This window comes from Tachyglossus aculeatus, chromosome 18 (genome assembly GCF_015852505.1).
Source record: "Tachyglossus aculeatus isolate mTacAcu1 chromosome 18, mTacAcu1.pri, whole genome shotgun sequence".
Taxonomy (NCBI): Eukaryota; Metazoa; Chordata; class Mammalia; order Monotremata; family Tachyglossidae; genus Tachyglossus; species Tachyglossus aculeatus.
In genome coordinates, this window is record NC_052083.1 from 40,121,990 (window position 1) to 40,137,942 (window position 15,953).

Sequence of the window (15,953 nt, forward strand, 5' to 3'; positions counted from 1 at the left end):
AATCGTATTTATTGAGCGCTTACTGTGTACGGAGCACTGTACTAAACGCCTGACTCTTCCGTACCTCCTTCCCTTCCCCACAGCACCTGTATATATGTATATATGTTTGTACATATTTATTACTCTATTTATTTTACTTGTATATATCTAGTCTTATTTTATTAGTATGTTTGGTTTTGTTCTCTGTCTCCCCCTTTTAGACTGTGAACCCACTGTTGGGTAGGGACTGTCTCTATATGTTGCCAACTTGTACTTCCCAAGCGCTTAGTACAGTGCTCTGCACACAGTAATTGCTCAATAAATACGATTGATTGATTGAGGGGAGGATAAATTCGGACGGATTTGGGCCCGGGCCTAACAGGGAGTTCACACAGTTTCAAAAGCTCGCGCCTTTTTCCTAAATAACCCACCGAGTCCTGCTGCTCCCGGATCGGGGATTTAAAATGTTTATCAAAACGGAAAGGTCCGAGGTGAGCACACAGCATTTCGTTCTAAAGTCATCTTTTACGCTCCTGATTCAACCCCGATTTTATTTTAATCAATCAATCAATCAACCGTATTTATTGAGCGCTTTACTGTGTGCAGAGCACTGTACTAAGCGCTTGGGAAGTACAAATTGGCAACATATAGAGACAGTCCCTACCCAACAGTGGGCTCACAGTCTAGAAGGGGGAGACAGAGAACAAAACCAAACATACTAACAAAATAAAATAAATAGGATAGATATGTACAAGATAGAGTAATAAATATGTACAAACATATATACAGGTGCTGTGGGGAAGGGAAGGAGGTAAGATGGGGGGATGGAGAGGGAAGATAAATAGAGTAATAAATATGTACAAACATATATACATATATATAGGTGCTGTGGGGAAGGGAAGGAGGTAAAATGGGGGGGATGGAGAGGCGGACGAGGGGAAGAGGAAGGAAGGGGCTCAGCCTGGGAGCCCCTAAATCATGTCTAGTTTAATAAAAACGTTTCACCAACCCGATTTTCCTTCTGGGCCAGAAAAGTCGTTTTTATCCGCGGCGCAAAATCGTTTTCGTAAACTTAAAAGGCTTTAACTGGAACCCATCCCACCCGGGGCGGATTGGATTTTGTTCTTTTCGGCCCGGGGCCCTACGAGGGGTGGGGTGGAGAACAGCGCTTGGCACATAGTGAGCGTTTAGCAAATCCCGTCGTTTATTATCCAAGAGCGTACCCCGCTCTCGGCCGGTCCTGAGCCGGCTGCCTGCGTAGTTGGGAAGGGGGTTTTGGCGCAATAGCGAGGGCGGTGGGATTCCCAGCGCAATCCTTTCCCTCCCAACTCCCCTGGGCGCTGTACGAGGGACCACGACAGCGCGGGGGCCGGGAGGGAACGGGCAGGCCGGTGGCTGAAACCACCAACTTCCCAGAAATAACATTCACCGGGGTCTCGTTGTCCCCGCCGTTTCCGTACGGAAAACATTTCTTTTTTAATTAGTGCGGCCGAAAAAAACCCTCCCGGAATGCTTAATTGGTGCTTAGAAAAGGATCTGAACACACACACATATATATATCTATAGATATATACCTATAAATATATATTTATTACTTCCAAGTCCTTGCACCGTAAAAAAAAAAATCTATTTGCCAATCCAAACAGCAGGCCCCGGGGAGACAGTTGCTTGCACGGTGGCGCCCAACGGAGCATCGCTTGGAATCTCAAAAAACTTTCTTTTAATAATTGATGCGGCCCTTTTTGAATCCTTCTGCATAGGCTATCAGGTGTGCGCGGATTGCATTAACACTGCTTAAACATTTCAACTTGTCAGTATGGCCAACTCCATTTCGGAAATATTTGCAGTATTTTCCCCCCTCGAAACTGTAATAAAGGCAAAATAAATATATGCCACCGCTTTATAATCACCGAGCATTAATGAATATTTTATGTCTTTTTAAATCTCCCTGTTTAATTTAAAAGGGTGAAATTAAGTCTCCCTCCTGCACTGTGCCAATTATCTGCAAGTCAAACAATAAACTTGGCCATTATGCTCCTTTTTGTTAATAGAGGGGGAGCTAATGGGGAAACTGAGCCGGGCGTTTTCGGGAGGCAGTCAGTCAACGCGGCGCTTCCTGCCCCCTGCTGGCCGATCCCGGGAATTCAATTGATTTATTGAGCGCTTCCTGTGTGCAGAGCACTGTACTAAGCGCTTGGGAAGTACAAGTTGGCAACATCTAGACACGGCCCCTACCCAACAGCGGGCTCACAGTCTAGAAGGGGGAGACAGACAACGAAACAAAACACATTAACAAAATAAAATAAGTAGAATATGTACAAGTAAAATAAATAAATTCATTCAGTCGTATTTATTGAGCGCTTACTGTGGGCAGAGCACTGTACTGAGCGCTTGGGAAGTACAAGCCAGTGGGTAAACTTGGCCGCGGATACTTCAATGCCAGAAACAAATAAGACTGTGCTGGCCTCTGGAGAGAAAAGAATGCCCGCCTGTTACCAAAAGAAAAATCAGATCGTCCGGACATTCCCGGATCCGCTCCGGCTCAATTAAGAGTCCTCCCCTTCACCCTTCCGAGGGAAGTGTTTCTAACACCATTGACAGTGCAGAAGATGGAAGAGCTGGGGCTCTCCCAGATCACAGGCCCCGGCGGTGGGGGGGAATGGATCAATCAATCAATCAGTCGTATTTATTGAGCGCTTACTGTGTGCAGAGCACTGTACTAAGCGCTTGGGAAGTATAAGGTGGCAACATATAGAGATAGTCCCTACCCAACAGTGGGCTCACAGTCTAGAAGATCAGATCTCGACCCCACTTAGGACCTAACCTCCCCAAAGGGGACTGCAGTGTTCGGGTGCCGCTATCCGGGCCAGAGGACGCGCTCGCTGAGTGGATCTTTGCTTGGGTGTGCTGCGGTGAGAGCTGAAATGGGGTCACGCTGAGTTTTAAATTCAGTTTCCCTCCTTCGCCAGTGCTACTGCTAAAACAACCGTGTCACCTCGGCACATGTGACAATTTTGACACATAACTGCAACAGTGTTCTTCTTGGTGATACAACAGAACAGCGGCTCCTTCCAAACGCGCTTTTTAGGAGGGGGAGAAAATACCCACGTTGATGTGATCGAAGGAATGGCCAATTAAGAAATCTTTTAAAAGAAACCGAAAAAGAAGAAACTGAAAGGTCAAGGTCTCGATTCGTGAAACACTTTTAGTGGTGGTGACCTTTGACTTCAGCGGTTCATTCTGTGTGTGTTGGGGGGGGGACGGACCAATTAGTTTAAAAATATTTAAAGCCCTCGGGTTTGGAACCCAAAATTGGGCAAGATAAATACATTGCTGAAAATATGCAGAATCACAGCTAATGTCGCTTAAGTTTATGATTAAAACGACCTATAGATTCCTCGGGTAGGGGAGAGGGGTGTGTGTGACTTTTTTTTTTCCCCTTCAAAAGAACGGCCTGCACGGTCTTTATTTCCTGTAATAAACCCAAACCAGCTAACCGGGGCAATATCCCAAAGTTCCAAACGCTGAAAATAAATTCATTCAGTCGTATGACACAAAACTTTAAAAACTTTAAAAAACTTTAAAAAACTTTAAAAATGCATAAACGACCACCCCCTCGTCCCCCTCTTCATCCCCCCATCTTACCTCCTTCCCTTCCCCACAGCACCTGTATATATGTATATATGTTCGTACATATTTATTACTCTATTTATTTATTTATTTTACTTGTACATATCTATTCTATTTATTTTATTTTGTTAGTACGTTTGGTTTTGTTCTCTGTCTCCCCCTTTTAGCCTGTGAGCCCACTGTTGGGTAGGGACTGTCTCTATATGTTGCCAATTTGTACTTCCCAAGCGCTTAGTACAGTGCTCTGCACATAGTAAGCGCTCAATAAATACGATTGATGATGATGATGAAACCTAAAAGAAATCACAAACAAGGAAACCTTCTAAATTCCAACAGGGAAGGAAACCCCAGAGTCCTCGAACCCACGGCTCTGTCTGCCACGTCCTACTCTCCGGTGTGGCGGGGGTCACGCGGGGCATTTTCCGGGAGGGGCGGGTGAAAAATGCGACGTTTGGTGAGGTCGGGGGGGTGGGTGGGCAGGGAGGGATGGGGGTGGAGGCTAAAATAGGGAAGGGGGTGGGGGGAAGGACAGGGGGAATACAGGTCACCTTTCCAATGGCGTGCGCTTTGCACCAGTGCCCCCTGCTGGCCCGACACGGTTGGCCTCGGCCCGGAGTGGGGGCCTGGGTCCCTTGGGCCCACCCCTGCCCCCTCCCAGGGGCAAACATTGATGATGGCAAGGGCGGGGGCCGCTTGGGAACCGGCACCCCCAATATGTCACTTGCCAGGAAGTAACATTTTACTTCCCCCCCTTTCCTCATCTTCACCTGTCCCGAGATTGTAACCTGTATCGTACCAGAATCGCTTCCCCTCATTGAAGTTTCCAGTGCTCGTTTTAAACAACGCCAACTCTCCCGGGGCATCATCGACCCTATTAACTGTACTCTCCGATGCTCCGGTTAATTAAAGCCGGGGCCCAGTCGTGAAGTGGAGAACGCGTTTCCGGGCAGAGTGGACCGGCGGCCCTCCCTCACAGGGTCCAGGCCGGCTCTAATGAGCCGCCTGGGTTCTCCCTCCGCCAGACACGACTCACCTCCTGGATGGTACTGCTTCCTGAGAAGTTCAGGTTGTACTCCCGCTGGACCTCTCGGTGGGTGACGATCAGCATGAAGTTCTGATTTAATGACTCCTGCAGGGCGCTGAAAGGGTGGAGGGAAAAACAAGGAAAGCAAGGGTGAACATGTTCCTGCTTGCTCCGCCGTCGCCGCAAAACCCCAAGAGTACCCCGGCCTCTGCCAGGCCTCCTTAGACGTGTCCGGGCACAATGTGATCATCTTGGCTGATCCTCCAGGCTGGAGCGCAGCTGAGTGACCGGGGTGGGGGTGGAGAGAGGGGGGGAAACCTGTCCCGTTAACTCCTCACACCCCACGGTGGAGCCTGGAACTTCCCGGCTCGGCGTCACGGGCCACCCTGGCTGGCTTCCTGCCCCGGGACGTCCGATCGCCCTTGGCCCCGGCGTCTCTAGAGCAGGCCACTCGGGGCTGGTCTGGCTACCGGGGACTTGGTAACTGCGGGGTGGGGTAAAGGACAAAGGAGCAACAGACAGTGGCGGGGGGCAGCTGGCACCGACTGGGGTTCAAAGTGGGGGGACGAGCCAGACGTGAACCCCCATGGGCTTTTTCCAGTCGGCCTTCCCGGCTGCTGGACGGCTCTAATATGGAAGCCATCCATGCCCCGGAGGCGACCGTGTGGGCTCTCATGAGAGGCCCCGCAGGGGACAACTTTGCGGGCGGCCTGAGGAGTTGGGCCCTGGGGAAATCAGGCTCCCCCGTGAGCCAAGCTCCCCTCAACCTCCTCCCGGAATGCCCCACGTGGACGGGATCCCACGAGCCAGCAGGGGAATGCGGCCAGGAGCAGAGGGAGAGCTCTGGCAACGGGGATGGCCGGGCCTGGGAGTGGTACATGCCCACCAGAACGCAGCCTCTCCACGCCAACTTTGGGTTGGGGTCGCATCAGCTGGCACAGAAGACCAAGTCAGCCTCTCAGTCTGCTTAGGGAATGACACCATGACCCTGGCCTGGGCTCAATGGCATTGGGGGGCGGGGGGTTCCGGGGGCATTTTCTGACCTGTGGTCTGCCCGGCAGCCTCTACCCCAAGGGAGGAGACTGAATAAATACCACTTCCGTTCTTTCTCCCTGAGAGGTCTAGCGTGGTGCTGGCCCAGGCGGGCCAGCAAGGGGGTTATCAGAGGACCCCCCTTTTAGACTGTGAGCCCACTGTTGGGTAGGGACTGTCTCTATATGTTGCCAACTTGTACTTCCCAAGCGCTTAGTACAGTGCTCTGCACACAGTAAGTGCTCAATAAATACGATTGATGAGGAGGAGGAGGAGGACTGTGTGCACCTGAGGGCTGTACCCAAGGATGCTCAATATTTGACAATACTCTTTCCACACTGGGTGAGCATACTTGCTGCCGGGGACTCTACAGCTGAGAAGGTAGTGGATTTTGGTTTGCCACTCTGGCTTTAATGTAGCTGATATGTCTGTTTGTTGTTGTACTGTACTCTCCCAAGCGCTTACTACAGTGCCTTGAACACAGTATGTGCTTGATAAATATGAATGAATGAATAGTGGGTCAGTAACCAAAGTCAAACACAACCCACGGCAGCCATCAGCCCGGCCTGTCTCTGGGCCCGGGCAGTGCCACCCTCCATGGCAGATCGGCCCCCGTGGGGTGGCATGCCTCCGTCAGGGCTTGCAAACAAGGACACATATTTAGCGGCCTCAAGGGACATGAGGAACATTCTAACGTGCACTTGGAGTCACACTGGTAAACCTGGGAAATAAACCAGCGCTATTTACTCTGCTGTCATTGCCGAGTGACCCCCAGAGACCCCGGCCAGGCCTTCACGCGGGCTCCCGTGGCCTCTTCACGTCCCACGCTTTCCCTTTCTCCACATCCCAATTCCCGGCCTGGGGGTGAGGGCCCCGAGGAGCAGGAAGGGAGCCACAGGGTGAAGGAAGACACCTTACGCCCAAACGTGATGCAAAGAATGAAAGGTAATGGGAGTTTTTACCCATTTGGAATGGATCAAATTCCAACAATACAAAAGAATCATTCCAGAAGAGACACCGAGATCTCACCCCTGGCCCCGAACCATTCCTCAGGCCACCCACGCCTCAGTGGGGCATCTCCCACGACACAGGAAGGGGCCCATCCTCTGTGTGTTGCCTGCATCGCTGGGAGGAATGGCTTTAAGGAGATAGAAAAGGGACCATCGCCCCAATCTCTGTGGCCTGAGAAGGAACATTTAGAAACACCTCACTACCTGAGCTGCGGAGGGGCCCCAGCCCCTCCACCTCCATCCTGATCCCGAGCCAGGCTGCCCATTCAGGAACCGCTCTGTCAATAAACACAACTGATTCATCCATTACCGACAGGGTACCTGAGGCACTGCGTTCTAGTGCCTAGATCTGGACACATGGATTCACCATTCATTAATGAAACACTCCCGTGGGTTTCCTGGCTCCCTCAGGCCCAGCAGGGGTGGTGAGAGACCAGTCTGGAGCCGTGCTGGGTGCTGACCGTTCCCAGTGACCAGCCAGGGCAACTCACATGGCCCTTTCTTACTTCATCCACATCTGGGGGATGTGTGAATGTCAGATCCTTGGCATTTTGGCTCAGGGCCTGGCTTTTCCCAAGGGTACCAAAAAGGAGGGCTCCAGGTCTGGCTCTCGGAAACAGAACGGTCAGGTGGCCCAAAGCCCAGTACACTGCCCCGGCCCTCGCCGAAAAGGCGGATGGACAGGAGGCCGAGCTATGGAAACGGCCACCAAGAAGCCACACACCCGTCGGGATTTTGCTCAGGACAGATCTCGCTAAGTGCTAAGATCAAGTGCTTAATACAGTGCTCTGCACACGGTAAGCAGTTACTAAATACGATAATGAATCTCGTTGAAAGAAAGTGAGGTATCCGGCCCTGCCGGCAAGGCAGACAGGCCTCCTCCTGCGGCTGGAAACTGGCTGACCGATCGCTAGGCCTCCGACCACGGGCCCAGCGCTGTTGAAACAGTGTGGGTGGAAGACAAAAAGGGCTGAACGATATGGGCCTCGAATCTACCCGGCAGTGAGGACCTTGCTGTCTGGACCCACGTTCACGACTGTTCCCTCCTTCACAGCCGAGATGGAGTGGCACCAGGCCTGCCCGTCCTGTGGATGATCCACTTCCCTGGCCTGATCCAAGACCTCCCTGCCTTGCCCTAACCCACCCCTCCCCAAAAATGTTAGATTATACACATACGCTATATAATGCAAACACACAAACACACACAGGCAATGCATGCATACTGACCATAAAGCTTGCACTAAAGGCCCACCGGCCTTGTAACTTTATGTGCCCAGTCTGTGCTATGACTTCACCTCTTGGCACCATCAAAGTTGTTCAGTGACTCCAGTGAAACAGTCCAGGCAGAAAAAGTTGGGCTTCTGCACTACGATTTTCGCTCCTGTCTGGGACTAACAGGCTACCCGCTTTTAGGATGAAAACGTAAATAAAATGTGAGTCGGGAAGATGTGAACCTCGGCTATTTTATGACGAACACCATCACGTGTTCTTCCTACCGACCTACCTAGACTTCTTTGGAGAAATCCCATTTCATTCAATCCTGTAACTGTGGGAGTCGGGAGGAGAAGGGCTGACTAACCTCTGGGTTTTTGGTTCCCCCCTCCGCTGCGGGAGACCCCTATTTTTGTCTTCTAGGTACGTTTTCACACAAGGCCTAATTCTAGAAGTGACTGATTTGAAACATCCCTTCCTCTTTCGCTTTTGATAAGCACAGTTTGTGCAATGATGGCTCTTTTCCAAGGCTGTTGATCCTGATGTATTCAATTAAAATTTAAATCTCAGAATTTTCCAAATTGTCTTTTCAGATTCCAATGACTCTGATATAAAAATTAAAATCTTAGAATTTTTGAGTTCTTAACCAGTGTTTTGTAAATACCTTCTACAGAGTGCCATTACTTTGGTGAGAAACCTAGCCATCTTCATTTCTATACCAAATGTCCGGAATTACACAAACTCCCATCAACAAAAGCCCAAATTTACCGTCATTACCGATTATTTACATTAAAACAAAATAAGAAATCAATATGTAAATGTAATGTTTGTTGGCGCTAAGGTAGCAGACATGACAGATTAGGCTCAAAAAGCAATCAGCTGGGAAAAATCTGCTAAATATGTAAATGAGTGGGGGTTCAACTGGGTTTTAAACTTCGGGATTTTTAAACGGTCTCCTGAGCAGACAAGGAAAAATAAAACACGAATCTTCCTAATATTAATGTTCCCCGAAAGGGGAAAGTTAGCTGACAGTGTGACCGGATCCTGTCCAGCTAAGTTGACACATAACACTATGAATTTGAAGCTGCAGATTACATCATTCTTAATTAACACTCTGCTACAGTTGTTAACATCCTCCACGACACCATGTCACGGCCACCACAAGCTCTGTAACAATTTTCAAACCGCGTTTAACAATGCTTGGCCTCTGACGCTGCAGCTCCTTTTAATTGCTTCCTCTGCGTGTACGTGTGTGTGTGTGCGAGCATGTATATGCACGTGTGCACACATACATACATACACATCACAATTAAATATTTTTAGGGAAATAGAATTTGTTTCAGAAAAAAATATGATGCTTAATAGAGATGTCAAGGTCTAGGGGACCTTTTGCACCTTATCTCTTTTCAGAGACATCTCTGGCTAGATGCGTGATTGAAATGAGCAGTAGAGATGAGATTGCTTTGTGCCCTATCACAGGGCTTCTGGCAGAGTGAATTACCAGCAACCAGCATATCGGTAGTTGGACCGCACCTCGATGCCAGGCGCTCCAGGCGTGGAAGCCACCCCCAGATCACGATGACGGGTCGGGCTCTTTGCCTACCTAAAGTTCTGAGTCTTTCCTTATCGGTAAAGGAATTCTTCAACACCCACCACCCCAGGAGGTTTGAGATCCAGAATCACGGCTTTCAGTCTCCCCTCCCCGAAAATGCAGACATTTGCAGGTGCTTTTCTGGATGAGGGGCGAGCTCCGGACGATCCACTCAGGGCGCGAGGGTCGGGGCAGCCTCTTGTCTCCCCTTCTAGATTGCAAACTCATTATGGGCAGGGAACGTGTCTCCTAATTCTGTTGTATTGTACCTTCCTGAGCCCTTAGTACAGTGCTCAATAAATACCACTGATTGATAGCCCTCTTCCCTGTTTTTTCCCTTAGCCTCAGGGTTCAACCTTGGGCTCTGTCCCTCACAGGGGGCTCAAAGCCAAGGTGGAGGGACATTTGGGAGATGCCCACGTGACCCCTGGGGCCTCCGTTAGCTCCCTAACTCTACTGCTACTGCCCAGGGTGAATCCTCCTTCGGCTTTCTACAAGTCGACAATGCCATCGGCCCGGTCTTGCTTTTTAACCTCCTCTGGGAAAGGGCTGTACGCGTGGTGGGGTGCGGCCAATATCCAACACCCTTTATTTTGGGAGAACTCAAATATGGATTTTATCCGGTAAATGGGATTCATGCCATTAAAAAAAAGGAAGAAAAAAAATCGTTAAAGCGCTTTTACTAGCCCAGATGGTTCCTTTCCGGTGCTTTGCTCAGCAAACTCCAGCGCCTGGGCCGGTCATTTTGGAGTGAGGCAAGAAAAGACAGCGTGGCTCAGTGGAAAGAGCCCGGGCTTTGGAGTCAGAGGTCAGGGGTTCAAATCCCAGCTCCGCTAATTAGCTGTGTGACTTTGGGCAAGTCACTTCACTTCTCTGTGACTCAGGTACCTCATCTGTAAAATGGGGATTAAGACTGTGAGCCCCACGTGGGGCAACCTGATCACCTTGTATCCCCCCCAGCGCTTAGAACGGTGCTTTGCACATAGTAAGTGCTTAACAAATACCATTATTATTATTATTATTATAACAATAATAACAGTAATAATAATAATAATAATAACAATAATAATAATAATAAAAGATGATTTCTCGTTCTATTAGAACAGGTGACCGGGCACCCTCTAGTGGCTGCGAAGACGCGTGGGTCCGGTTTCGACAACGACAGAGCTTAAATTGCCATTCCACCTCGAGGGTGAACGGATTCCTTTCAAAGATTATAAATCTCCTTCCAAAGATTTCGGAGAAGGCCTGACAGTTTCACTGTGGGCAGGGAACGTGTCTACCAGCGCCGTTATGTTGAGAAGCAGCACGGCTCAGTGGAAAGATCACGGGCTTGGGAGTCAGAGGTCATGGGTTCTAAACCCACCTCTGCCACTTGTCAGCTGTGTGACTTTTGGCAAGTCACGTCACTTCTCTGAGCTTCGGTTTCCTCATCTGTAAAATGGGGATTAAGACTGTGAGCCCCACGTGGGACAACCTAATCACTTTGTATCCCCCCAGCGCTTAGAACAGGGCTTCGCACACAGAGAAGCAGCGTGGCTCAGTGGAAAGAGCCCGGGCTTTGGAGTCAGAGGTCACGGGTTCAAATCCCGGCTCCACCACTTGTCAGCTGTGTGACTTTGGGCAAGTTACTTAACTTCTCTGGGCCTCAGTTCCCTCATCTGTAAAATGGGAATGAAGACTGTGAGCCCCCCATGGGACAATCTCATCACCTTGTAACCTCTCCAGCGCTTAGAACAGTGCTTTGCACATAGTAAGCGCTTAATAAATGCTATCATTATTATTATTATTATTATTATTAGTGAGAGGCCTTCCCAGACTGAGCCCCCTTTTTCCTCTCATCATTATCAATCGTATTTATTGAGCGCTTACTGTGTGCAGAGCACTGTACTAAGCACTTGCACTGTACTTATCCCCCCGCCCTACCTCCTTCCCCTCCCCACAGCACCTGTATATATGTCTGTACAGGTTTATTACCCTATTTATTTTACTTGTATATATTTACTATTCTATTTATTTTGTTAATGATGTGCATCTAGTTTTACTTCTATTTATTCTGATGACTTGACACCTGTCCTCATGTTTTGTTTTGTTGTCTGTCTCCCCGTTCTAGACTGTGAGCCCACTGTTGGGTAGGGACTGTCTCTATATGTTGCCAACTTGTACTTCCCAGGTGCTTAGTACAGTGCTCTGCACACAGTAAGCGCTCAATAAATACGATTGAATGAATGAATGAATTCACCATCCTCAGAAGAAACAGACTCAGAGAGCCATCTTAACACAACTGGCTTCTCGCCAGGAGGCTCCCCTCATCACCCATGATAAGAGAGCCCCAGAAGATTACCCGGCCTAGCTGGGGGCCCCAGATCAATCAATGGTACTTACTGAGCACTTACGATGTGCAGAGCACTGTACTAAGCGCTCGGGGAAGTAGAGTAAAACAGAATTAGCAGACATGTGCCCTGCCCATAATGAGCTTACAGTCTAGAGGGGGAGACAAGACACTAATATGAATAATCTATAATAATAAATAATTTAAAGATAGGTTCATAAGCGCTGTGGGGTTGGGGCAAATATCAAATGTCCAAAGGTCACAGATCCCAGGGCACAGATGACGCAGAAAAGGGAGAGGGAGCCGGGAAAAAGAGGGCTTCATCGGGGAAGGTCTCTTGGAGGAGATGTGATCTTAGTAATGCTTTGAAGGTGGAAAGAGTCGTGACCCAGTGTATATGAAGTAAGCACTCAATAAATATGACTGATTGATTAGTACAGTAGTCTGTACATAGTACGTGCTCAGTAAATACCACTGATCTCACCGGGACTTTTCCCTTCTGTGAGTCAGTCGATCGTAGTCAACCACATTTATTCATTCATTCATTCATTCATTCGTATTTATTGAGCGCTTACTGTGTGCAGAGCACTGTACCAAGCACTTGGGAGAGTACAATAGTACAATATAATGGACACATTCCCTGCCCGCAAAAAGCCTGCAGTCTAGAGGGGGAGAAAGACGTTAATCTCAACAAATAAATTACAGACATAATGCCCCTCTCCTTGCAGCTAGGGATCGGCTCACAGAATCAGGAGACGTCACCAAAAACAAGCACCTCCAACTCAATTCCTCCTGAAACTTCTGCTTTGTTAAGGGCAACAACTGCAATCACGATCATCGGTGGCCCCCCGGCCAACCCGAGACGCTGGGCACCCGGGAGCCAACGGGAAAGACAAGCAACCCATGGCTCCGTGGCTCTGCAGGTAGCAGAGCCCTCTGGACTGAGAATAAATTAGCGGTCTCCACAGGTGGCTGAAATAATTAATGGGACACAGGTGCATTTGCATATGATTAGCCCGGGTCATTTGCATATTCTTCCCTTCTCCATTGGAACAGGCCGTTTTGGATTACAATCTTATTTCAGACTGGCCTAAAGTGAGCTGTTCCCTCTTCCTTCTCTTTTTGGATCATCCTGTGTGCTCTGCACACAGTAAGCGCTCAATAAATACGACTGATTGATCCTATCTTCACCCCTCTTCACCGTCTTGTTCTCCCTGACCCAGCGGTGGGAGGCACAGGGAGGGGAAGCAGTAGCAACCATAATAATAATAATTATGGTATCAAGTGCTTACTATGTGGCAGGCACTGTGCAAAACGCTGGGGTGGATACAAGCAAATAGGGTTGGACACAGTCCCTTGTCCCACGTGAGGCTCACAGTCTCAATCCCCATGAGGTAACAGAGGCACAGAGAAGTTGAGTGATTTGCCCAAGATCACACAGCAGACAGGTGGTGGGGCCGGGATTAGGACCCATGACCTTCCGACTCTCAGGCCAGTGCTCTATCCACTACGCCCGGTTGCTTCTCACGCAATAGTATGTACTAAGCGCTTACTAGGTGAAGAACACTACTAAACATTGGGGGGGAAAAACTCACCTGGCCCCAGGCTACACCCCAATATTATCTGGCCAGCCAACGGAATTGTCCAGAAACCTGGGGCCATCTGAAAGCCCTGGCCAGCACCTGGTCGGCCTGAGTCCTGGGATCTTCAACTATCCAGATAATAGTAATAATAATAATAATTGTGGTATTTGTTAAGTGGTTACTATGAGTCGAGCACTGTTTTAAGCACGGGGGAAGATACAGGAGAATCAAGTCAGACACAGTCCCTGTCCCAAACAGGACTCACAATCTAAGTAGGAAGGCGAACAGGCGCTGACTCCCCATTTTACAGATGAAGTAACTGAGGCACAGGGAAGTGACTTGACCAAGGTCACACAGCAGGCACTTGAGGAAGCCAGGATTAGAACCCAGAGCTTCTGATTCCCAGACCCTTGCTCGATCCACTAGGCCATGCTGCTCCTTGAGTAGTGAGGTCTGGCCCACTCCAGAGCCAGGCAGGGCGGGGACGGCCTACTGAGCCCCCAAACTTTTCTCGGTCTCAGGGAGAGAAGCCGGAATTGATTGAAGCCCCGGCTGAGCCTCCAGCGGGTGCGGTAGCCCCCCAAATCACCCCCAACGTTCATCGTGTAAACAAGCCCAAGATGCACAGCCCCAGGAGCCCCTTGTGCTCGGGGGGCCTGGAGGGACCTACTCAGTGGGCAAGGCAGGCAGAAACAGCCACACGATCAATTTCAGAGCCATAGGGGCTAGCAGCAGGTGCCCAACTTAACTTCCCCATTTAATGACATCGGAATTTCGCGCACCCATTCGGTCACCCCGCCCGCTGAGGGAGAGGTGGGTCCCCCACCCTAAGTGGAGAAGTGACAGTGCTTGGTCCAAGGGACCACACACACTTCCCTGGCTCAGCTGGGGTCGCAAATGCCTGTTTCACCTAAACGGCGGCCAGAGACCAAATTCTCTAGATTGAGCTCGGGGAGACCTAAGGGCTTACCCAGAATGGCTTGCTGAAGAAGGCGGGGGCAGGTCGGGCGTCAGGACGTAGAGACTGTTGTTTTTTGGCAAGTGTAGAGATTTGAGAACCGTCTGTGGGAGAGAAAACACAGGAAAGCATCCACCTGTTTCTGAGGCTTCCCCCATTCACCCCCGCCTCGCATCAGTTCCAGTGCCACGCTTGGGGGTTTGACTTTAGCTCCATCTCAAGCCCAGGAATCAGGTGGGGGAAGGTGTGGGGATGGGGCAGGCCCTGTGCAAGAGAGTCATCCTCTCCCGCCTTGGTCTATGGGTCCCGAGAGGGGAAGTCTGAGACATAGACAAGCTGTGGGGACCCTGGATTGGGAGGAAACAGAAAGGGACTTTCCTGGACGGGCAGATGCTTTGGGCTCAAGTCTGCGCTCCCACCCCAGCTCGGTTTCGTGAGTTGCTCATTTGGGGCCCCATCAATCTTTCCCTCGCAAAACATTTCATTTGTGACTGCCTTTTAAACCATGTTCACGATCTCAAGAAAGGGATCGTTAAAATCCATTTGTTGAAACACTTTCTCTGATTGCTTAATGAGGAGGAGACTTACACTGTCTTCTACGTCGCCAGTCTTCCAGCCTTTCAGCAGCATTTTAGACACAGGAACCTGAAGTTCATTTTCTAGAATCTGTTTGATCTCTCCTGCATGGGGAGGGGAAGAAGGTGGCTACATTACTAACATACTAATGCACACGCTATCTTTTCCATATTTGTCTGAGCAAAACCTCAGTGAAACAAACACAAAACTATAAGCAATGTCAATGCTGGGTGGCCCAGGACTCTGGCCCTGACGGTGTCACCTGAGTGCTTGGAGGAGCCCTGTGCTAGGTGCCTTTCTGGACACCCACCACTGTAGTTAGGAATGGGTCATCCAACACTCCTGGCTTTCCCCTCCCAAAACTTGACTCCATCCAGTGACCCAGCATGGCCATCAATCAATCAATCAATCGTATTTATTGAGCACTTACTGTGTGCACAGCACTGTTAAGCGCTTGGGAAGTACATGTTGGCAACATATAGAGACAGTCCCTACCCAACAGTGGGCTCACAGTCTAGAAGGGGGAGACAGAGAACAAAACCAAACATTCTAACAAAATAAAATAAATAGAATAGATATGTACAAGTAAAATAAATAAATAGAATAATAAATGTGTACAAACATATATACATATATAGAGGTGCTGTGGGGAAGGGAAGGAGGTAAGATGGGGCGATGGAGAGGGGGACAAGGGGGAGAGGAAGGAAGGGGCTCAGTCTGGGAAGGCCTCCTAACTCATCACCCCTAACTCTCCCCTCTCAAACCCCATCTTTCCCTCCATTGACCCAGCATGGACAGTCATCTCCTCTCATCCCCCCTTTATTTAGCCATGGCAGCCACCTGTGTCAAACACTGTCTTAAGCACTGAGGTAGATAAACGGTAATCGGAAGAGACATGATCCCTGTCCCACACATGGTTCTCAATCTAGGTGGGAGGGAGAGCAGGATCTCCTCCCTCTTATACAGAGGGAGGCCCAGAGAGGTCAAATGACTTGCCCGAGGTCACACAGCAGGCCAGTGGTAGAG

The 15,953-nt window shown here is 49.6% G+C and overlaps 1 protein-coding gene across 1 annotated transcript in view; it reads right to left on the bottom strand.

Moving 5' to 3' along the window:
• FAF1 (Fas associated factor 1) overlaps positions 1–15,953 on the bottom strand; it is a 151,011-nt gene that overhangs the window by 92,912 nt on the left and 42,146 nt on the right. Inside the window, exons 5-7 of the mRNA XM_038760223.1 lie at positions 14,940–15,031; positions 14,364–14,455; positions 4,643–4,748 (exon numbers count right to left, since the gene is read on the bottom strand). Coding sequence (XP_038616151.1) covers positions 4,643–4,748; positions 14,364–14,455; positions 14,940–15,031 — 290 coding nt within the window. The remainder of the gene's footprint in view (positions 1–4,642; positions 4,749–14,363; positions 14,456–14,939; positions 15,032–15,953) is intronic.